General features: G+C 41.2%; 1 protein-coding gene across 1 annotated transcript in view; it reads left to right on the top strand.

Moving 5' to 3' along the window:
- Positions 1–25530, top strand: part of LOC111574184 (cadherin-4-like) — a 232095-nt gene that overhangs the window by 99359 nt on the left and 107206 nt on the right. The window contains exon 3 of the mRNA XM_023278621.3: positions 2608–2631. Coding sequence (XP_023134389.2) covers positions 2608–2631 — 24 coding nt within the window. The remainder of the gene's footprint in view (positions 1–2607; positions 2632–25530) is intronic.

Raw genomic sequence — 25530 nt, 5'->3', positions numbered from 1 at the left:
TGTGCGCAGAGTGAAAGTGGCACACAGTGTAGCACTTCCTGATTACCGCAGGTAGCCATGTGTAGGGGCAATTCATTAATGCGTAATTTGAATTATGCCTTGTTATATTAGAATTAAACCACAGTTTAGTTGTGTTCTATCCATTTACTTGCCTATTTTTTGCCAGCTATTTTCCACAATGCTAAATGAAAAGTGTATCCACTGTACTGTTTTACTTAAATCAAACTGAGAAAATAGCTGCTATATAATAACTTTCTACAGCAGCAAGTTTCTGATGACCTTTTAATGTGCTGCAGAAAATCATGCTCTCAGTGCATGTAGTTTTTTGAGAGGTGTTAGAATAAATGAAACGCCCGTGTGATCTCCACCAGTCACCTGTCCTTGCTGTCGTTGTCACACAGACTTGTAAGATTTGTGGTTCTGTCTTGCAGTATAATTCCCCTAAGCTCTTTATCTTCAGCTACATTAAGAGATCCAATAGGTTTTGCAATAACTTGACATTTTGATCCACAGACATAGATCAAAATGTAAATTTTAGCAAAGACTCTTTTGATGAACATTTTGGTTATGACTGTTAACTGATGAGCTGTAGTTTTTCACCTTCATTTGTTTTTGTGTTTTCACTGTCTTACTTATATGGTAGAAATAAATTTATATTGCAAATGTAAAAGGATAAAAATCATCTTAATCACCACACCCAAAAAGGTAGAAAACACTGTTACTCATTTTTTCTTTAAAAAAATAAAAATAAAAAATTCTCAAACTTAGAATGTTTGGAAAAAGTCTAAGAGACTAAGAGACAGTCCTCTTGTACTACAAGCACTTGCCAGAACATTTCTGCATGCTGTAGTCGTCTTTCACATAATGAATGGGAAAAAAAATGGAAAGGGGCCCGTGGTTACTACGAGTTGAGTAATATTTTATTGACTTTGCAGCTTGAAGCAAGTGAAGATGAATACATTGTACAGACCAACCAATAGTATTTGTTTTATTAGTTCCCTATTGATGTAGTTACCTGCTAGTAAACATAAATTCTCATATTAATAGTTAATGTGCTGTTATGGCTCAGTCAAAATGAGGCCCCTTTGCTCTCTTTTTGTTCTTTGTCTAAAAAAAAAATCTAAAATTATGTTGTTTGAAAAAGTCTACTTAGAAGAGACAGTCTACTTGTACTACAAGCACTTGGCAGAACATTTCTGTCTGACATACTGCAGTCTTTCTTTTACATAATAAATTACAAAAATAGTAGGATAGGCGCCAGTGGTTGTGACATGTCGAGTAATATTTTATCGGCTTTGCAGCTACCCCGAAGGTTTAACAGTGGTGAGAGTTTGTAAGCCTTTTGGCTGAAAAGGAAATGGACCAAGGATTTTCTTTTAGTGATAAGGTTGACTGCACTGGGCTGTGAGTGCTTCACTAACTAATTATTTGAAGCCTCCTCTCAGATTAGGGTAGACGTGCGGAGCTTATGGACAGTTGCATAGCAGACAATCAGACCATGTAATAACCAGAGGGCCAATATTTGCTCAAATCCACTGTAACACCTCACAAAACAAAAGTGTGTAAAGCCCTAATGCTCAGTCCAATCCCACGGCACACTGCCTTGATAAACACAGACGCCACCTCCACAATGGACGCCATCTTTACTCTGGCAATTAGGCAGAGCTTTGGATTATCACTTCCTCAGCCCAGCACACCACAAATCCATCCGGATTCAATTATTCCCCTCCCGTGTCTGCGGCCATTTGGGCATTTTGGGCACATGGCCATTTGCGGAATGTTCTGAAGGATTTGAACTGTTCAAAGTACAAAGTTATAAAGCAGCACTTCCTTTTTTTCTTATTCATTCTTGTTTTCCTGCAAGTTTGACAAGTCTATTAAATTAAAATGAAACCTTGGGAGCTTCCAAACACTGTCCTGGTGAATATTTTATGAGAACAATAAGCTAAATTTACTGCATTTTTCTCCTTCAGGTTTTTGTGTGTGTTCTATGCTGTATAAGAAACATGTTGCAGAACAGCCTTTCTTACCAGCAGCCGATGTTTTGATTCTCCCCTTGCAGGCCTGAGCTGTCTCTAGTGGCCTCTGCATAAGAAACTAGAATACTTACTGACAGGATTTGAGTTGCTCCATCTTTCTTCACCTCAGTAGCATTGTTTTTACTTATTAGATAGCTCACTCAGGGTAAATTGTATAAGAGATCAAGGGTTTTCAGGGGTCGGGAAACTCATCTTTCTACTTGAGGCCTCACTTCAGTGTGTTTGCTAAGATGCGTTTTTTCTTCTTTCCACCTCCTCTTAGAGATTAGAGAAGATTTTCTGTGTAATTCACGCAGCATATTTACTATATGCTTCATTCTTCCTTTGAGTGATTGCATATTCAGACACAAATACGTCTGCATGAGTTTGGCAGAATGGATATGGGGAGATTCCCTCTTTTTGTGTATCACCCCACATCTACACTATTTATCCTTTGGCTGGCTTATTTCCTTTTTTTCCAAGAAATGGCCAACAATGGCTGCCATCTCCTGCATTTTATGTGTCTGCACTACAGCAGCCTGTCAGCTCCTAACACATTCCTCTGTGTCTCCCTTTCTTTTATCTCCAGGTACCACAGTATCATCACAAAAAGGTAAGACAGCATTCCATCAGTCACCTGTGGATTCTGGTGTATTTTTGAGTTGGGTGGCATTTGAACAGTACAAATGCTGCATGTCTGTTGCTCCGTGTGTCTGTGTGCGTTCTCAATTTTTTGCTAATGAGATGAAAAACATTTCATGGTTTTGTTGTCGCCGATTTCAAATCGAGTCATTCATTGTGTTTGTGTGTGTGTTACAGAACAATCTGTTTGATTACAAAGTCAATCACTCACACCCACTGACACCTAGACTAAATTACCCTGCTACCCTGCAATGATAGACAGCCCACACTCTGTGTTTATGCATTGTTTTCTGTAAGTCTTATGTTCAGACTAATCACACTTCTGTTTCGACTCCTCCACACTTTCATGTGTATGTTAATGTGAGGTTGGGGGAGGTGACTGTTTTGCATAGTGGATCTTCAGGGAGGGAAGGGGAAGTGTAGTGGGGGTAGATGTTTGTAGGAATGTACCTGTGGGCTGTTTTGATTTTGTAAGATGATGGGGCCAGGCAGTCAAACTGTCTAAACAGCTCCAGGGGTCTTGTTGTGAGTGGCAGCCTGCAGGTGTATGCACCAGGCAGTCCCAGCCCTCTACTCTTCCTCCAGAAGATACAGTAAATGCGGAGGGTGTGTCACGCTCTGTGATTGCAAAGCAGAAGCAGACAATCAGTCATGAGAACACCCCGCTGATTTTGTTGAAACTTTCTTGGATTACCTGCTGTGCTCATAAGAACTTAGGTGTTGTTTTGTACCAGATTTTACCAGAGCAGAGCAGAACACAGGGGAAAATATTTCCATTGTCACTTAGATCCGATCTAATGTACGCGTATATGTGTAAAACTTACACAGCAGGAGGGTGTCTCTGGCAACATGGTGACATTTTCAGCTTCCCGTGCTTCAGATCTGTTGAAACTGCGCACGTACATTGCAAAAGGCGTTTGTAGAGTACATCTGTATGTCTGGGTGATGTTAACTCACCAAGCAGTTTCTCGGCGTCTTTTGCTCCTGTCACATTTTTACTCACTGTGGGTTAATTTTTCACTGCAGCATAAAGTTCTGTAATACTAAGGACACTGCACAACCACAGCTAGAAGCACAGTGAACTCAAAATCAGCTTTTGTGCAGTATAACAAAATTTTAAAATGGACAAATAAAACCTACATTTTTGATTGTTAATTTTTCAAAAATTGAAAAAAAAACAAACAAACAACAACCTAGAATTGCAAGTGTAACATCTTTCCAAGTGCCCACAGATGTTACCAATTGTTGGAAAACAAAATGACTCAACATACTATAGATATTTTCCCACTTATTCTTCATTTGTTTCTGTATTTGTCTCTTATCTGCTCTATGTAAACACAGCCTGCATGTAAACACACCCTCGAGTAAAAGGATTAATTTTGGCAAAGTTTTAAATGTAAGATGTACATACAAAATGAGAAAATTCAAGTTTTCAGCTTATTTTTGGTTCTGTTTAAGTAGTCTTTTCATGCTGCAGTTACAAAGCGACACAATGGCATAGCCTTTTAGCATGCTCTCACACACACACACACACACACACACACACGCACGCACACACACACGCTGTTGTGAGCCTATGTATGTGATGACTATGCGGTGTGCAATGCTGTCAGATTGGCCTATAAAGGTAAGTGATGCAGGTTGCCCGAGCCTCGCTCTCTGATGAATGTTGAAGGGATGCAGAGGCTGGCGTGGTGTACATCATCCCTCCACAGCTGCTCTCGCATACATTTCTGAATGAGAGGGAGATAAATAAGGCCACGTAACCCTGACGGTGAATGAATGCTTACTTTTGTTAGCCTGTGTGTGTCCCTGCCTGTGACTGACTTCTCTGTGTTTGTATGTCTTTCTTTTCTGGCCCATCCAGTACGTCCAATTCAAATCTGTTTAGTCAGAAGCATCAACAAAAACATTCACTGGCTCTCAGTCCCACACACTGAGAGTGCCATGGAGAAAAATAGCCCGCTGTTTTCATTCATACACTGTGAGTTATAGATGGCTGTGATGCTATGACAGTGTCATCGGTACTGAAGAGCCATGAGGCCTTGAGGCAAAGATAATGTACATAAACCATGTGTTTCTGTGTGCACATCTCTTAAAAGACTTGTGTGTGTGTGTGTGTGTGTGTGTGTGTGTGTGTGTGTGTGTGTGTGTGTGTGTATGCCTCTGTATGAAAAATGGAGGAAGCAGGACATTTGTGCTCACTTGCACTGTCAACAACCCGCAGTGTCAATCTGTCAGTATTCAACATGAGATGTTGAAACAGTGCGATGCTACAGTACATGTGTTAGACCGAAGGGCAGCACGCAACATTTAGATCCAGGTAGGATTCAAGTTGGGTTTGATAACCTTTACTGTTGTTCCTCACCAGTATCATGATTAATACAGGAGCTCATAATAATGTGACCTTATTCTTTAGTACTCTGCTTCTGTGGAACATCCCCACTATCTGCCCCCCAACCATGACATCCTTTATCCAACATTTCTCCACCCCTTTTACATTCCTCCTCCCTCTCTGCTGCCAAATGAAGTATATTTATGGCACCTGTGCTGGAAAAACAGTCTCCAGGAGACGTCCCTCTAATTTCATTTTCAAAATGCCAGCAATAAATTTATCAAATGGGCTGAATCGAATCGGAGTCACACGCAGTGCCATCCGTCATGGGCTGTCCCTCAGGGGCCTGTGGGTGTACTTAAGCCAGCCAAAAACCTCTGCTGGCATGAGAAAAAGTCGTGGCGTGTTCAGAGGGGAGGGGGTCCTCCAGGAGAAACCAGATGAATGTACTGGAGAAATGTTGCTGAGAACAAGGATGTGTGTGCATATCTTTATGTGCTTAGATGCATATGCACAAGCATAAATTAGCTTGTGCACGAGTGTGGACGCAGATGCGCACACAGAGGTCAATGCTAATTCTTCAGCACATGGGAGCCTCATGCTGGAACTGCAGTTAAGCACTTTGGCTGTCAATGTGCCAGGGTAATAATTGATTAATTGCAACACAAGTTAATTGATTGTTTTGCGCGTTTTTGCATTTGTAAATCCCTCTCAGTTCAAACACCACTTTGAGCTTTATCCCCTCCCATGACTCTGGAAACGTCAGGTTCACACGCTCTGCGTTCCCCCCCTTGCCTAATCCCATTCCCATTTCTCACAATCACATTCCCTGTACCTGACTTTGGCACCTTTGCCTCTCACTTTAAATGCCTCTGTCCCTGCTTTCCTTTTGTTTCACCTCTCTTCCTCGCGGCCTATCTTTCTTTCTCTTCCCAGCATTTATCACTGTGCAGGTTAAGCCAGGCGTGAGCGAGGGTAAAGCAGCTTAGTACTAACAGTTCTAATGAAGTCAGGCCCCGTATTCCTCTAACGGGGATCAGTGGAGCAGCTCTGTGAAGCCTGTCAGCGTTTAATGATTAGATGAAACATTCAGACACCCGCTACGGGAAGACATGCACACTGATATATGGTAATACCCAGCTGTGGTCTCTCTTACGCAGATCCACAAACATTTATGCATGTGCACATACCCGCTGCTCCGACACATACAGTACTTCCACACACTCAACGTGTGCACGCATACACACACTCACACTCCGCCCACTTTGCAAAGGTCTTGATTTATGACTCAAACGTGGCATCAAGGGTATACACACCAAAGTGACTGGAAGAAAAACAAATGACAGAGAGATTCAGAGAACGAGCAATCTGGCTATTGATTCCCACTATGTGCAGGAAGGTGGAGAAAAAAGTAAGCGCCATGAGAGAGATTTACCCCTCGCCCTGATGAGCAGATTGTAAACAACTCCACACGCTCTATTCAAGATGCATGCTGTGATCCGTGATTCTTCACTGCTTCTCACTTCTGCTAAAAATGCTTGATAAAAGATCAATCAAAAGGCCAACATCTCAAAAGCTTTTTGAACATTCCGAGATTCATCTCCGATTTATTTCTAAATCCTATTAGATGAAGTTATCCTACCCTGTACCCACGCATGGCAGCTCAGTGTGTGCTCCAACTGCTGTGTGTGTGTTGATGGTATGTCAGTAAGCATGTCAGTGGGAGGGTGTTTGTTGGCGGGTTTAAATGTTAAAACAGAGAAATGGAGTGACAGAAGCAGTGCTTGGGTCAACAAGCTGCCTGTTTGTCACAGTGAAAGGGTGCCTACAAAGGCTTGGCTGCTTTTTGCCCCATTAGCCACACATGCTAATTTACCTGTCAACTCACAGCTACACAAGGAAACTACCCTCTTCTAAACTTCTCTCTGTGTCTCTCTCTCTCTCGCTCTTTCTCTCAACCAGCTCCTCCTGCTCTAAATCTCTAAATCTCCAGATCTCTCCCTCATTACATTTTGTTCAACATCTTCTTTCCACTGCTAAATTGGAAACATATTCTGTCCTCACACCAGTAATTTCTCTCCCTCTTGTGAAAGTACCTGTTTAGCTCCAGTTGAAGAATCTTAAGACACCGGATTGGAATTAAATGTATGTGCATTTCTGCCAGTGTGCAGCTGCTGGTCCAAGTCTCTCATGTGCCTCTTGGTTTGCAAGTCTCCTTAAAAGTACTTGGGGAAAGTACTTGAAAGTATAGTTGTATAAGGAAGCGTTTTCAGCCAGAGAAGTTGGGTTAGTTTCACATTTAGAAATGCTCGCTAAGCTTAAGTCAAAAAATTGGTAACTGAAAATCATGTGATATTCTCAGCTATTACCTGCCTCACGAATCCAGCTCCAAAAGCCTCTCTGGCTTTATGGGTGTCATGCTGTTATCCGCTGCCATTGCAAAACCTACTCTTAACCTCTTTTTTTTTAAATACAATTTCAGTTTTATTCTGCTAATTCTCCTTTTTTTTTTTTTTACTTACTAGTAACACTTTTTTTCTGCTCAATGATGCACATTTACACATCCTCATAATGAAGAAATTTTGCCACAATATATTGTTTTACAGTAGTAGTTGTGGTAACTGTATAAGTTAGTGTGTGATGCCAGTAATAAGAAATGTAGTGTTCATGCTTGGTCTTAGAGTTGTCTCACTACTGAGGTTATTATAGGTCATTTAACGTTTTGTCATTTTTACCATGTATGTTCATATTGTTCATTATGTTAACTATGATTTTTCAGTCACACAGTTTCAGATGATAGTCAAACTGAATAAGGTTCCTTATTTAATTTTTAACTTTCAAAGGTTTATTGTCGTAAAAATGGTATTCATATCATATTAAGATGTAATAAAGTGCATGATTTTGTCATTCATAATCCATTACTTTATTTGTTCTAAACAGTTGTATTTATAAATGGGAGGGATCTGTTATTTATTTTTGTTGCCTTAATTCCAAACCTTTAAATATGCCTGGTAATGCAACAAAATTCACTTTTTTTTTGTTTTAAATCTATCGTATAGTGTTTTTAAATTTTTTATTTTTTTTTTAGCAAGGTTAGAAATTAAACTAACCCTTTTCTTGTATTTATCAACAGCCTTTAATTCCAACATTCTTTCTTTTGTTTCAACAGTACAGCAGTAAGTCTGTGTGTGTGCCAGATAGATTGCTATCACAGTCCATTGTTGCAGTGTTATCATCTTTATGCCTTCCTTTTAATGCAGCAGACAAACTAGTTTAATTAGAATTTGAAGTTTCATTCCAGCTCAAAACTACCAGAAAAAAACACTAATTTTAATGTGATTTAGCTATAATTTGAACTATAATGAACCGTCTCCTATGTTTTTTTCTTACATGGAGGCTGTTCAAAGCCCTGCATGCAATCCAGTAATAAGAGTAGCTTTAAGGCTTCCTATGTTCCAGTAATGGCTGAAGGAAAATGTGTCAACATGCAGTGGCCCTGCTGATGCTGCTGTGGATTCCTGTGACGAAAACAGTGATTACTTTGACCTTTTTTTTGTTATGGTTATAAACTCCGCTGTGTGAGTTCTGCAGGAGAAAGAGGTCATTATAGACGTGATCTTGCCTATATTGCATCTCTGAGGCCAGCTAATAAGGCGCAGCATATTGGTCTTTTTAATATCATCGGATGGCACCGTGGGTTCAGGGCAGACACCCCAAATCTCAGTGACGGAAATGGTGAAAGAACACGTAAGTAGTGAAAAATGTCACCTGTTCATGTGGCAGAAAGTAGCTTTTTTGTTCTGCAATAGTGTGAAATTGTCTTTGTTATTATATCACAAGAGGTTGATAATGCATTTTGTTTGCCAGGCTAAACCCCACACCATGTCCAACTGAATCTTAGCCAAAGATAAGACAAAACCACACAAAGAGAGCCTCAGACCCACATCTTAGACTCATTAAGGCTGTCTGGGCAATGAAACATTTTTCAGGCAACAACACAGAGTAGATAAAAGCAGAGACAAGTATTACAAAAAGAATGGAAATGGAAGTAAAATTTATCACCACTCTCTCTTATAGAATCCTGTTCTAAGCCTCAACTGCCAATTAGATACGAGAACAGCCTGTTCCCTTGACGGATGAACTTAATTTGATATTCTGTGTTCTGCTCAGTAGGGTGCAACACTCATTGCACTGGTGGATGGAATTTCCAGGCCATCCATACAGACTGAGTGTAATTGACTATGTAGAAATAAACCGCAGCTTATCATAAGTATTCTGACTTTGATATAGCAGTTTTAGTTAAAAGGCAGGTCAGGTTCTGATGGCGTGTTGCAGGTATCCAGAAGATTAGAGCCCAAAGATGCTTGTGTGGCGTCACCTAGAAACAGAACAGCAGTAATCCAATGGAGCGAATAACTCTTTGTCACAATTCAACATGTTATTGTCACAACACTACCTGGTCTGAGTCACTTAGATGATTCATACATCTTTGTCTGTTTACTGACAGGACACCACAGTTGGGCCTGAAGCCCTATAGGGCTGGCATTGCCAGGGGAGTGGGTGGCATATTGCACCCAGCAGGACAGCTCGTATGTAGGCCTGCGCCGCAGAGGGATTTGGCCAGCTTGGATTAGCTCAGCGGGGTGAACCAGGGGGATACAGACAGGGCAGATGGGGTGAGACAGACTGGCAGTGGAAGACAGAGTACATCAATCTCGGCTCAGTACATGGACACCTGAGAAACCTGAGAAAGAGCTGCTGAGGATCACCGGAGAGTTTTGTTCACACACTGGTGAGCGATCCGGACCTGTGAAACATCCAACTGCATCCCTGCCTTTTGCTCTAAACTGAAAGCCACACCAATCAGCAATAAATTACACATTACATTTCACATTATCTTTTGAAATATTTTTTCCCTGTCTCACACATTTGGATTTCTTCCTTCTGCATTTAACAACAGTTATAAATTTGTGAGGGAAGATGTGTGATTATTCTTTCCTATGCCCATAATGAGATGGACGCATCTCCCGACTCCACAGTCACACTAATTAAGCAGTTTCCCAATGTACAGTGCTGTGCTCTCTATCCTCATCATCTGCTCAAAGGCATGTCACCACAGTAATGGCAGATGGGTATTCTCAAGCCAAAAATAAAGTAGTAGGTTGAAATGTTTTTTAAAAAAAAAATATATATATATATACAAACAGGAAAAAATGCAGAGCCAGTTGCCTCTGACAGACTGCTGAGGAATCATGCCTTTCTTCTTTGCTCAGGCTGGACCATTCTGTCCGAAGGATGGATCTAATCCAAGAGTTTATTACTAAACTTCAAATGTAAAGCTTATTCGTTTTCTGACACCAAAGACCGCCAAGAAAATGAATCGGGGTCTGGACAAATTGGCATCACTCACACAGGCACAGTGGGAAGAAATTCTCAAATGGAGAAAGTCGTGTTCCTCTTCAGCTTTTCTCTCCAGCATCTTTCAGACTTTCACTATTCCAATTTTTACCATTTACACATTCGCAGTGCACTCTGTTGAGAATTTATTTTACAGTACAAGCCATTACACAGGCACTTTTAAAGCAAATCATTATGTTAATGCTCTCTTCCCTTTGAACTCATGTAATAAGATTTTGTTCTATTAGAGAGGACAATAGAGAGAGAGAGAGATGAGCAAAAGAGGGGATGATAAAGTGAGGTGTGTTTGCTGCATCCGATAACCAGGCACTACAATCCCTCTCAACATGGTAAAATTCATTTTCCTTGCTGCTTTGAAATCAAACAAAGATATGGCAGCGTTAGCTCATTGTAGGGGTAAAAGAAGACCTCTAGAGTAAATAAAGAGACGTGATCAGAAAGAGGAACAGGCAGTGGCACCTTATAGGAGGAAATTACAGCAAATTGGTAAAGTTTTGAGAGGAAACTAGAGGCATCAACCATTAAATTGCTTGATAGTAAATTACAAAAAGAATGACGGTGAACGGCTGATTAGGGAGATCACCAGGTTTCTTTGGGAATGTTGCTATGCTCTCCTAATGCCCTAATGGGATCAAGGATTATCTTTTGGCAAACGATTAAAAAAATTGTTTCAGTATGATAAGTCTACTGTATAAGATCAGATCAAAGACTAATTAAAATGAACATTTGTTGTTTTATGCTTTTGACATGAGCAATCCATGTCTTGGTCCTGTGGCTTCAGAACTCCAGTGATCACCCACCCACTGTGCTCACAGTGTCTGTCCTCTTAAGCATAACTTTTTCGTGCCACTTTAAGTAACTACACACTCACCTGTAATCACGATAGCAAATTACCACTTGTGCACAAAGCTGCACAAGTTTCCAGTCTGCCTGTTTACCCCAGAGAGAGACATGGCACCTAGGAAGCGAGGCAGGCCCAGATGGATTATTCTAGGCTAATTCCAAGCACAAATCAGCTCACATCCATCAATAATTCATGTGGAAGTCTTTGAAAAGTAAACACTGCTTAGCCCATTAAGAATCCAGATTGGCACAATGCCATGAAGGCAGAAATACTGTACACAACTTAACGCCACATACAGAAGGGTCTATTGATACTAGTGGAGAAAGAAAAGCTGCTGGTGCTCTATATGGAAATCCGACGCTCAATAGAGAAGATCTTTTGAATCTTTTGTAGACCCATAACCAGTATTACCTGGTTCAGCATTAGCATGGAATTGATGCTAAAGATGACAGTAGAGAGAGGCAATTAGAATGACAGCTGGTGCTGATGTGTTGAGTTTCTGGTTTGATCTACTCTGTCAGCTTTTTTTCTCTGTACTTCAGACATATGGGAAACTTGCGCTCTCATTCCAGAGTAAATGCACCTACCTAAAATGCTAAGGAGGATCATGCACCCACTGTATTGTTCATTTTGCTCGCCTCTGCCCTGTATCATTTGCACATTGACTTTCCTTTCCATTTACCCTCCGCCAGTTTTGCCTCGCTTCGTCTTTCATGTGCTTTTTCAAGGTCTGTTTGTGATTCTGGGGCTGTGGGGAGTTACTGGATGTGTGGTGTGTTGACGTAGCTTTTAGCAGTTCCCCGTCGTCAGCACTGCAATTCCCACCTGAGCAATACAAATCAGGGAGTGGTCTCTGTCTCGCTCTGTCTATGTTGCTCATTAGATAAAAAGGAAGTTCATGTAATTTACTTCCACTATTGGTTTTACAGTCTGCTTGTCTGTCTCTATCTTCCTCTCTTTCGTGCTCTCTTTCTCTCATCCTGCAATGCTCTGGAGATGCTCTGCTCAGTACAAACAGCATCTGTCTGGGAGAATAATAACATCTATAATCATTCCCCAGAGAAACAACAGTGGAAAACAGATTTTTTTTTTCTTATTTTTCAAACTTTGCAGCTCCAAATTTCACTTATATGATTTATAGACTTTATACACAAGATTTTCTCTAATTGTGTCAGTTCAAGTGATTAATCATAACAAAAATGTACGTTAGCTTTTGTATTGTAATCAGTTTCTGCACCTTTTATTTTTCTCCTTCGCACTTCTTTTGAAGTGCACATTGTCAGCCTGTTAGATGGGATTCCATGCGGAGCTGAACCTGGGAATTAAATTAAAGAAATATTAGACAAGAACAAAACAGGGTTTGGGCTTTGCAGTAGTGTTTTAAAGTGTGGGTAACTTCCTGCTTGGATCTGACAAATGGTCTTCTAACACTGCTCCCCAACAGATAGGAATTTAACAGTTCCTCAGGGGAGTAACACATCTTTTCAACATAGTATGCAGGGCAAAGGTATATTCTTATATATTTTTTATTCCCATATTTATCTGTGTATGACTATTTGACTGAACGTATCGAGAGCGTACGTGAATGCTCCAGCGTATGAGAGATAGCGCTCTTGCTGCAGTTCACTCCATTAGTGGGTAGGGATTCCTGCGCTCTGCTCCTAGCCAGAGGAGACCAATTAAAGCCATCAGGCAGCATCATGGGAGCCAAGCTGCTCTCAGAGCCCACGGAGATGAAGAACAGAGGGTGTAGACTGCCTCCATCCTCTTCCTTCAAGTCTGCACTGCCTGCAGGCACTATGGGGAGATTCTGCGACAATTACAGGTATACATGCAATTAAACGCCACAGGGTTGAATTCATTGTGCATATTTTTTGCATCTGTCTTTTTCTTTGTTTTAGTTTTCACTTCTTGCAAATCCAATGGTTTTGCATCTATTTGCATTAATTGGCTCAAATTTATACACAAAGACTACTGTAATAATTGTTATTATTGTTTTCGCACACTTAATCCCCAGTCACAAGGGGCTGGATTGCAGCGTGCACCAGGCACAAGGCCAGGTCAGTCTATTACAGGGTTAACACATAGTTATTCTTAAGGGCAGTTTAGAATTTCCAATCCATCTTATTTAAGCCGTGGGAGGTTGTTGACATTTCCCACAGGCTTTATGGGATAAGAAAACAACTCAAATGTGTAAATTACTTTGCAATCACTTTGCCATGAATCATCACTTCCAACCCAATACAGAATTAATTCAGCTGTAACTTGTTTGGAACTTGCTAAGAGTGAAATTACGCTCTCCTTTGGTAGCTCCAAATCCTAAGACCCTATTTTATTACACCGACAACAAGTGAATGAAGAGAAGTTTCCAATGCTGCGAGGATGCTTGCTTTACTTACTTTTAAAACACTTCCTAATAGAAATGCAGAAAAGGAGTAGCAGAGATTCGACACTGATTGAGGCCTTCCCAGTGGGTGTTATTATTGTGTGGTTTTCCTTCAGCCTTCCACACTAATGCTCCTCTCGTCAGTGATGCTTGACCATGCTTCAGGGCTTTGTTACAGCACGGAGGCCAGAGATGTCATACCCAGTTACAAAATAAGGCACCAGATATGAACTTCCTCTTCATTTCTCCGCGCCCCTCCCCTTCCGTATGCCTTCTGCTGTTCCTCTGCCCTGGGGAGCACTACTGTGGAAATAGAGCCCACTCCATACTGTCTACTCAGTAGGTAATAACTCGCTGTTCAGGCTCAGATAAAGAGCTCCATTCATTTAAGTGGCTGCTCTCTTTCTACACACGAGTGACACCTATCCCCTGGGAGAGCAGCGGTGAACTACAGGGTTGAAACCACAGGCACAGCCCTGATTGCCTCCCTCCCAGCTCTTTGGTGGAGGAGCCAAACCCCCTCTGCGTACCAGCTCCCTGAGCCTCCATCTGATTTTCATTTTTTTTTTTTTCAGTGGGAATCCCTAATCTTTTCCTAACGTCATCCTTCATTCCCCTGCCTACCTTTTAATAAACTAACTCATTGCCTCTATTATCCCTTTCACCTGCTTCTGCCTTCTCCTGCACATCTCCATCTGCTGCCCTAATCACACCTCCACTCCTTCTCACCTCTGTCATTTTGCGGCATTACTCCCCACTCTCTTTGATTTTCTCTTTCCCGTCCTCATCTCTATTATCGGGTTTGAGCGTTTCTCTTTGCACCATCCATCCACCCCTTCCTGTTCTGTCTCTCCGCCTGTCTCTTCAGGGTGTCTGTGAGGTCCCTGAGCTCTGGGAGTCACTGATGTGTGTACCGGTCAGCGGTACTCATGGGTAATGTGTAGATCATTCATCCTCTGGACAGGTATGTAATAGAGGCGGGACGAAGAGGAGAAAGGGGGACAGTGGGGGATCTCTGGAGGTATGAGAATCAATTTCATCGGGAATCACCGGAGCAAAGAAGCAGAACCTCTCCCCCCCTCTCTTTCTCTGCTTCCCTTTTCTCTCTCTGTCTCGTTCCCTCTCGTTCTCCCTCTGTCTTCATTTCCTCACTCTCCTATCTCATTCCTCTCCGACTGCTCGCACTGATCAGCTCACAATATGGGCTAGCATTACACTAGCCAAGCAGCAGGATAAATCCCTACACAAATTAGAACACAGAAACCATTATTTAAGTCAACCCCTTTTCTTGGCTCCAGCAAGAAAATTATAGTCCTGCGTTCAGAATTGCAGAACAAAGGAAACACACTCTCTTTTCTCTTTTCCACTGTATTTCCCTGGGCACAGTGGTACATCACAGAAGACTAAAGAGAGAGAGAGAGAGACGACCAAAAAAGAAATCCCACAGAGACTGGCCCTGTAATGCTAACAAAGCTGGCCATGGCGAAAGGCCTGCTACACTTGTACTGGAGAGCCAGGGGAGACAAACAGAAGTAACTTGCATACGGTCTTTTCCAGTCACCTGTGAAATGGAGCTTTGGTTAAAGCGGCCCGACATGCATGCGCTTGGTACCTGTAGCAAAGACGTGCATGTTAATGTCTTTAATGGTGTGACCAGCTAGCACAGGTTCCACTTCATAAACTGAAATGAATGACTATTGGCTGACTAACACACACCATTTGACCTGGCACTCTGGGGGAAATGATGATGTGGGAGAAAAGAAATATTGTTCATCAATCACAACCGCGGATGGTCAGGCGCTCTCATCTTGAAGTAGTAATGCTCAGTGGATTGATTATGGAATGATGAGGTAGTGTAAAATGCTGCGTCTCACACATTTATAGCAGACCGAACAATTTTTTTATTTATGATGGCCATAAATGGTTTGAACAGATGTTAACGTTTCAACGCAATGCCTGCAATGGAGTGTCAGTTCTGTTTGTTATCTGTTATTTTGAAATGAGACGGCAATGAGGTTGGATCACGAATGCGTGTGCGAATTAAAAAGAGTAGGACACTGAGAAAGATAAAGTGAGTGAAAGACAGCGAGAGCCAAGGGAAGTTCTGCCAAGTGGATTTTCCACTCTACCAGTACAGAAATGATGCATAACTCCACAGTATGCCCTTTAATTGGTGCTATTAATATCAGTTAAAGTTTTAATACCTATTTATTAAAACTTAAACTTTTTTCAGCGATCTAATGTGAATAGAATTATGAATCTCAAGGGCTGTGCTCTATAAAAAGGCTTAGTCATAAATTATTAATGCTCTACCACTTCATCTGCAAGATCTCACTACAAGATTTGTTAAAAAAAGAAAAAGCCCAAAGGTTCTAATATTAGGATGAATTTTCATCATTAAATGCTCGACATGAGAGTTCCATCTCTCTGAAATAATTACGTTACACTGTAAACATCACCTCCACAAGTTCTAGCAGCGCCTTGAATCTACTCATCATTAGCTGGTGAAACCTGACAGATGATCTCTAGTCTAAACTGGTCATGTATAAAATGTAAACAGTGTGTGAAGGCAGAGAGAGAGGGATCCTAATGTACACTGCAGCCTAATTTGCCTGTTTGTATCATTAAAGTTCTTTCCTCTGTCAGATAATCTGTGAAAGGCCAGAGCACTTATCTGCCTCAAAAAAATGCAAAAAATGAACAGAGAAACATTTTTAGGAAGGCACAGATCCAGTTATCCGCCGTTACTAGAATTAATTACAGTTCAAAGTTTAGAAACTTTCGACTCTGACATAAGTTATCTATAGTTTAGGGTTTGAACTTCATAAAAAGTTTTTTAAGTATATTCAATGGGCAACAGAAGCACCAGCAGTCTGAAGTGCCTTGAATAGCCTGAAAAGGGAAGATAAAAGGAACAGAAACAGGATACTCAGAACAAAGATCAGTGATGCCATTTGTGACTCTGTAGAATGTATTGCATTAGCATGAAGGGGCAAAGATGGATTATTGTGCTGGTCTGACATCAGCTTGCATGCCCTGTAGAGGTGCAAAGTGAGTTTGCCAGTTCCAGAAGCATTTCTTCCCAGTATGTGTATGCCTATTTCAATTTTCTCTTCAAGTAATATCTTACTTTACAAAGAAGCACTCAACTCTGCACTGTAGGTTTTTGTCATGACCGCTGGTAAATTGTTAAATTTTACTTTCCCAGAGATCAGATTCTGTTGGTCATTTTGCACTGTCTTCGTCTGAAGACTGATACTAGTACTGCTAACTGAGGGTAACGTAACAGTACCTATAGGAAATATGTATGGGACTTCCAAAGCAGGGTCACAGCTTTTCAGAATAGCTCCTCCCATCCCTGAACTCCATTTGAAATGGAAATGGATCTTGCATCCTGCTCCTCCACGCTCTACTTCTTTTCTGCTTTTCATTTTTGTATCCTCAACCAACCCTCGGTATTCTATTTCATCGCTTGCCTCATAATGGTCCCCTGCACCTCCATCTCCACCTCATGGCTTCAGCTGGAGAGTGTGAAATGAAGCTTGTATAATTAAATATTAACAGCCTGCTGATGAGGGGATTGAGAGCGAGGGTGGGAAGAGGAGCACACCACTGAATCCTCTGCCCTACTTCTTACAGTTAATGTCCACTGGGAATTATTCATGTATCAGCTAACCTGCACTGGCACCTTAGGAGGCACAGGGGTAGCAGCGAGCGGTGCCAAAGTGGCACTGAGTGAGCCAGGGTCAATCAACATTAATAGAAATCCTATTGGGACGATAGAATTCCAGGGTGGAGTGAAGCTTTCATTATTAATTAGCCTGTCAGATTCTGTTCTTATCTGTTTGGATGAGAGTGTTCAAAAGGAAGTGGCTGCTGTATAAAGTTTTAGCTGTAGTGCAAATGGAAAGTGAATACGTAATCGTCAACACGCCGCTGTCTCCGCAGTGCAAACCAGAGAGTGCTGAATTTATTATTTGATTCAAAAGTGAATGAATTACCTCACAACACATGTTTGTAAACAACACACAAAACATGTATACATTATTAATTCGTTATTACGTGCTCATGAAAAATTCAGCTGTAACTTTTACCCCAGAGTACAGTATTTGAAGTTTGCAGATATAAATAAAGCCCAATGACTTTTTATGAGGAAGCACTAATCTTAATCCACTAGGTATTATCATATTTGTCTTCAACTGAGTCACAGATTATCATGTACTAATATCAGAGGAAAATGTGTAAACCCTCCTAAGGGACAATACTCATTCCAGTTCTGGTGTTTGTTGAGGCATTTACATACACAAGTCCTCATAATCTCAACAATTAGACCCCTTAAACCGGGGTTTATGCAGTATCTGAGCAGAGCGAGTGGACTAGCATAATGTGCTGTTGTCTCTTATTTTCACAGAATAATGTGCTGCAAAGATGAGCTTTCAGTACAATATGTAGCGATAAACACATGGCAAACTTGAGGCAGAGTCTGTGCCGAGTTGTGCTTGAACTTTGTTACTGTTGCGTGCTGAAGCTCTCTGCGGTATTCAGCAAGGCTATTAGAGACCTCTCGGCCCACACCTCACAGAGCAGATTCTTTGTCTGCGTATGTGCCAGTGCGTTGCTGTGTGCATGCATGCACCGAGGTTGCCTTTAAAAGTGGGCACGAGCAACGCTCCCCACCACGGCGCCTTAATTTCTCTCCGTGAGATATCGATGTTCAGAGTGAACGCATCATGCAGCTCAAGGAGGCCGTGAAGCAATTAGGGCTCTCTGCCGCCTCTGGTGTGTCATCTTCAGTAAATAAAGCTCCCTGCAGCTCCAGGCGAGCCATGACAGGAGAAAATACAGAACAGACTCTTAACTGCTCCTGGAATTCAAAGGGATGAACACCCACTAACCTTCCCCTCCTGTCCACTCGTGCTTGGCTGAATCACAGAACCCAGTGGAGGGAGTGGGAGGTGGGAATCGCTGCTGGTGTGTGCGTGTTGTGTTGAATCCGTGATCCTCCATCTAGAAGTGACCACCCAGTGAGGCTAATGGTCCCAGTGCTTTCTTGCGTCTCCAGCTGTGTGAGCAGGTTAACCAACCTACACACAACATCCTTGGCATGACAAACTTGTTTTGGCTTCACTCGTGCTTTCTTCTCGCTTTTATGTATTTCTCAACTCACTGAAGGAGATGCTGGAGTTGTGTTTTTCACACTAGACATGTTTGGCTGGATGTGTGTTACCATAACAAGACTTAAAACCCCATCAGAAATCAATCTACCAGTAATAACATGTTCATTTTTCTTCATTTCTCACCCGCTGTTGCTGGCTGATTTTTATTTATCTACTTAGACAGACACGCCTTCCATAGATACACACACACACACACACACGCACACACACACACACACACACACACACAACTCCTCAGGATGCACAAGAAGTAATCATCCTGCGCTTTGGTTTTCCAGAAGGACCATAAACTTACCTCAACCTTGAAATTTAAAATAGCTGATGAAGGTCCTTTTGTGTGCCACCTCTGATTCGTCCCCCTTTGGAGTGTTAAAAACCAAATGTGTTTGCTGTTTGTTTTTTAAATGGCTGCCTCACAGGAGGCCTTTGTTATCGGTAGTCTATAGAACAAAGTTGAGCCAATAGAGAGAAAACTCAGGGAGAGAGGGAAATTGGCAGTGGAGGAGAAGAGCAGATGATTTCCCCTGCTACCACTCAAAGAGTAAACATAATAATAGGGCTCACCTATTGGTGTCTGGGGCTCGGAGTCAGGGCACAGTCACAGAGTATAACTATGGCATGCACGGCTCTAAATACCTGTTTTGTTAAGCAACTCCACAGCGACGGGAAGGCTGAGACGAGGGTGAAAGTCTCACATCACACCACTGCTAATGATACTACCGCTAATGACTAGCAATGCCACACCACAACCGCCATGAATCATCATCACCATGGTCATTATTGGCATAGCCATTTTCAGAGCACATTAGGCGACTTTCACAGAACTAAATGAGAGCAGAAAAGATTAAATCAACGGGAAAAATACAAAAATGAGACAGCAGCTTAGCCAAAATAGTAATCATTAAAGTACAACATGAAAAGGCGGGTCAAGGACTATTAAGTAGAGATAATTAGGTAGATGTTTGTTTATTAAAGTGGGGTTTTAAAGATTGTGCTGACTTAGCCTGGACTCATTAGGAAGGTCATTCCAAAAACAAAAACCTCCATGATGGTAAAGGCTCAACAATCCCTTGATTGAAACACATCAGGAAATGTAATTATTGTTTTGCTGTTTTTGTCGTCGTATCTCTTATTCTGTTTCTGTGATAGATTTAGGTGTGTATGCTGATGCAAGTGTTTCATAGGTGTTTTGTGTGGGTTTACTGGCAATATCATTTGTTTGGTGTTGTTGTTAATGTGATTTTGCTAATGACGGTGGTATTGCAGTGGGAGGGAGAAGACTGGCCTGTTTGTTGCTGAGCTTGTAAAAGAATGGCTGAACATGCACCTGCCATCTCCAGAGATACTCATTAAAGAGGAGACATGCCAAGTCCCAACATCTCAGTTCACCTCGCAGATACACAGTGAAAACTGTATTCAGTATAGTTACACACACCTATATGCAAGCACGCACATCTTTGATCATCAAAATTAGATTTTTTTTCTCTCTTTGATAAGATTCTAATTCACGGTTCACATTTAGCAATTCCCAGGAAACAAAATTAAACATTTCTCTCTGACTTTGCTCCCTAGCTGTACTGAGAGTAAATGGTGGGAATGCAAGTGAAGGTGTGAAATTACAACCTAACACTATCTCCTCCCCTCCAACTTAAGAACCAGGGTGGCAGCTAATGCTGCAGAGCACTGACTCACCTTATTATCATTAGCTATTTTCAGAAACTTCCCCAAATGTATACTGATTGAACAAGAACAGATGAAAAAGAAGTACATATGTTTGATTTAGTCTGCAACCCTGCCCTTGTGGGCAGCCATGTAGATTGATATTGGCAGATCAAAGCATTTTGAGTAGATAGTGTGTTAAGGGTGAAATAAGATGTGCTTGCTCATTGCACATATATATGCCAACGGCTCCAATGAGATCACACCTCTGGTCAAAATTTGCATTCATTTACATGTGGCACGTTTAATTTCTGTTTAGTACTAGTACCACATGAAAGACATAGCATGCAAATGCATTCATTGCTTGATTATGGCAACTCTAATCAACCCTATATTATTGAGAGTCACTTGTATATAAGCATAATGAGAAGCCCTGAGGGTGTATGTGCATTGATGTATAATGATTGTATTGTGTATGAAGTTATGTGGATATGCTCTTTCGCGACTGAAGAGAGCTCTTAAAGGCAGAACAAGGTCAACAGAAAGACAATTCTGAACTCTGAACTGCTCCAACTAATTGGTCTGCCAGTTCTTCAGGTTTCCTGCTGCTTCTCTGCTGTTCCACCACAACCCCTTTTACTCTCAACGAAGTAAAGAGCACTCTCGCTGAGTCTGTCACCTCCGTCTTTTACTGTCAATCACATCTCTCACCTCTCTCTTGAACTTCTCTCTCCTCCCCCTTTTAACTTCCCCTTTCTCTGTTTTTCTTTTTTTTTTTTTTTACTCCTTGTCTCTATCACCCCCTCCTGAATCATTTGTTCAGTGTCTTTGATTTCCTGCTTCAAGCCAGGAAATGAAAGGTTATGTGCTGTGATTGTTAGCTGGCTGGTTCCGGTGTGGCCTGCTTTAGGCCTGTCAAAAGACCTCTTTAAAGGTTTGACAGGGAGACCCGCTGATGAAAGAGCACAACATGACATTTGTCTCTCACAAAAGTTAAAGAGGCGATCTCAAAGATTTCAATTTACATAAATGTCTGTTAAGTCATTTCCTGTTATCAGTTGAGGTAATATAATGGTGATTGAGCCAATGATCCACTTATGAAATTCTATAAAAATCCTCACATATATAGCGTTACAAAATGAGTCTCTGTGGCAAAGTTGCCAGTTGCGCATAGAGGCAGCAATTTTTCTGTCATCCAGCAGTTACCTTAGAGGAAAGCAGAGCTAACATGAGAAACTCCCTTTTCAACTCACCTGTCTGCGACGTGGCTTTCAGTTTTTTCCTCGTCTCAGAAGACATTATTCCTTTTTTTTTACTTTCATGTATGGTGAAGCCATATGGAGGCATGGTCCAGATACATCACACAGGTGTCACAATTCGGATCTCTTGGAAAAGACGTCAAAAAAGCGCACCTGCAATTACAGCTTATTGCCACAGGTGTCACCAAAGATATCGTCACTTTATGCATCATAATTTTCCTCACATTTTTACTCTCATTTCAAGTGTCATGCCCTGTCTTCTGACATTGCATTTTGCACTTTAAAGCTTCAAACTATGAAAGTATGAGTCTAGATCTGGCTGAGTCTGTGTTGTTGGTTTTTTTTTTTTTTAAAAATAGCTACCAACTTTAAATGTAATCTTCACTTTCTTGTCAGATAAGAAAATAGCCCAGGGGGTTGGAGGTTGCAAAGAACCAGCTGATCTCGTCGCTGTGTGTGTTTGCACCTTTTAATGAGATGAAATAGGCAAAAGGGAAGAAATGAGGTACAGATATGGCAGTTAGAGATTAAACATTTAAGGATAAGACTATAATGTCAGGATACACCATACAAAGGTTTTGAAAGAATAATAATAGACATTAAAGCCCTTTTCATAACACTGCTGCTTCATCAGTCTATTAAAGTAGCAACATTCTGTCATTTGTGGTATGGATCACTTCTACTTAAAATTCCTCGTGGCTTCATTCAGACGTACACACCAGTGATGGAGAGAGCCACAGTATGAATACAATATTTGTCATCCACATGAGATGAGATAGTACATCCAGTGATGTGTAATAGACAATAATGCACTCATAAACAAAAGACTCAATCTAAATTAATATCAACTTATCAAAATGTCCTAATAACCTAAAGCCTAGTTTACTTATTTGCGTTAATGGCCAAAACTGTATCTCTCTTTGGAGACATTCGTATGGTTCCTGCTGCTGTCTGATGTTGCAGGTATTTAATAAACTCAGAGGAAAACATCTTGCAAACAGCTGGAAGCAACAAATTGAACTTCAGGCCCTGCTAATGTTTGGTCAAAACCCAAATTACCTTCATCGCAGTAAAGCTGAAATTTTACGAACATAGATAGATAGATAGATAGATAGATAGATAGATAGATAGATAGATAGATAGATAGATAGATAGATAGATAGATAGATAGATAGATAGATAGATAGATAGATAGATAGATAGATAGATAGATAGATAGATAGATAGATAGATAGAGCACCTTGTGCATCTTTTATTCTTTATGACTACATTATCCCCATATCTGCCCTGGACTGGTTCACCCTGAAAATGTCATATCTAATATTGACTCATTTTAGCATGAAACTTTAATAAGCTGTCAGAGAGGGGAACCCAACCAGACGCTGTCCATAAATGGTGTATCCGGTCTCATATTATTGTCCTTGTTCCTCTTTTCCAGATCCATGCACATTTCTCTTTCTCTTTCTTAGATTTCCTTAATGTATGACTGTGTAATATTTCATAGCTGGGCATGGGTTTCTTCATTTCTTGTTGCTTCACATTACAATCATATCCCTTGGTTGTACCCCTTCAGCTTTTCCCTTTTTTCCCCCATTCTCTTTTTCTGTGCTGCTACTACACCTCTCTCTTTATATTCTGTCCTCCTGCTGTCATCTGATTGATGCCTTTGCCAGTGCGCTGCGTACTTCATTACTCTGATTTTTCCATGTCTCAGGTGGGCTTTGCACAGGGGATAGTGTGAAGAACCAGAAATGTGTCAGTGGTGGTTGGGGGCATGGTGCCCTACTGAGCAAATAAAATCATCCAAATAACATCACAAAATTGCCTCCTGTCAGTACTCTCGTGGCAGTAGATGGGAAGAAAGGGTTGCTTGGAGACCATTCTAGGAAGCTAGTAGAGACAAATGGTGAGACCAAAGGACTGAGATGCAGTATGGCAAAAGTGCACAACCCATCCTCCTGGACACACAAATTATATCCCAAAAGGGTGTGCAGATGGCAGAGGTGATACAGTATATTCAGGATTACTTTAGACTCCAATGACTTTAACCCTTGCTGTGTCTGTTGGGGTGTTATATAGAACTCCAGCACTAAGGGAAGAAAAAAATCTCTCCACAGAATTGTGTGCAGTGTAATTACAGAGTTAGTTGGGCTTCACTTCCCTCTTATCTCTTCTATTGGGACAAGAGCCACATGAATGGACCCCTCTGTTCCCCGTCCTCTCCAGCAAGCACCAAATCGCTATCAGTAATAGATTTGCTCTCAGTCTCTTTTGCTCTTTATCTCCCTCTCTCTCTGTCTCACACACTTTCACTCCCTTCCTCTCTCCATTTTTTCTCTCTCCAACTGCTTTCGGTCATGGAGTCTGTAACGTTGCTGGGTTCATTTATCTGTTAAAGACATGGCTTTCAGGCTTTCACATGCAGGTGTCTGTTATGGAAAAGTTACATTTTGACTCCGTCCTACCAAACAGGATGAAAACAAGAGGATATAAAAAGAGCTGCAGTGCTGACAAAATATTTAGCGACACGGGGAGTTAAATACAGTGTAATGCATGAGGAGAGACAATATTTATTGCTATCTAGTCCGTAGTGTGAAAGCATTCTGTAATTTTGCTATTGAAATTTACAAGCAGTTTCAGTCAAGTAGTGTTGTTGCGAGCAAATCTCTCTTCAGAGTTCAATCTGCTACTTCAAAATAATCCCTATAATCAAGCTACACTTTACAGCATGAACTCTTTGTCCACCCTGATTAGTTCACTCTTACATCCAAAACGTGAACATGCATACAAGAGCATCATAGTGTGCTTGTCTATACTAGTAATGACTGTTTATATGTACATCTGAGCGATGTAGGAAATGGTACAGAAATTTCGCTCTGTCAAAAGTAGAGAGAATGCTTGAGCAACTTCTCCAGAAAACACCATTCTGTTGCCATAAAGTTTTTAGTAATTATAGGTATTTACCGATGGTGGGAAAAGGACTTATGTTTTGCCCTTAACTCTCAACTGTGTGCGTCTTTCTCTGTGAAGCCAGCTTGTGCATTCAGTAGGAACCAAAACACAAATGGACTGTGAATTTTGTGTTTACAAAAGCCCGCACTGCTGTTTTGCCTCTTTCTTTCTGCTGAGGACAGCAATGGGTGTCAAAACATAGTAGAATTTGACATCCTGACGCTGCTTGAATCTCAGGCCAGAGGCTGTCAATTCACCGAGAGGGAGAGGGAGGCTCAGTGCCTCGTTTGAAGGCTTGTCTGTTTGACATCGCTTTCCCTCGCCATCTGACTACATTATCTGTATTCGCATGCAAAGCCAGTATAGCTCTGTCATTCAGAGCGTATAGCCACCGTGCTTGTATGCTTATGTTTCTATGTACGTGTGTGTTTCTGCATTTGCACAACTAAAATGGATTGGTGAGACCTATGAAGTGTTAACACAGTGGTTTTATTCAGTGAGGAATCATAATGAAGTACCACTGCGCCTCTTCTAGCACCTCAGCCAGAGATTTCCATCTCAAAAAAAAAAAGAAAAAAAGGAAGTAGGAAGGAGAGGAGGAAGTATTGCTGGACATGTATTTCTCTGACATTTTGCTGGCATACCTGTCATTTGAAATCTCTATAATGGATGTCTTCTGCTACACTGACATTGTGAGAGAGAATAGGTCAACTGCAATGCCTGACATTCTCTCTGCCTTAATTAGAAGTCACCTGGTCACACAACATTTGAGTGTTTCAGATTCACATGTAACATGTCGTATTTCCACACAAACACGGTGTCACAGACAGACCCGGTTAA

The sequence above is a fragment of the Amphiprion ocellaris genome, chromosome 8 (assembly GCF_022539595.1).
Source record: "Amphiprion ocellaris isolate individual 3 ecotype Okinawa chromosome 8, ASM2253959v1, whole genome shotgun sequence".
In the NCBI taxonomy this organism is placed as follows: Eukaryota; Metazoa; Chordata; class Actinopteri; family Pomacentridae; genus Amphiprion; species Amphiprion ocellaris.
Note: the sequence above shows the minus strand (reverse complement) of the source record. Positions and strands in the feature narration are given on the sequence as shown.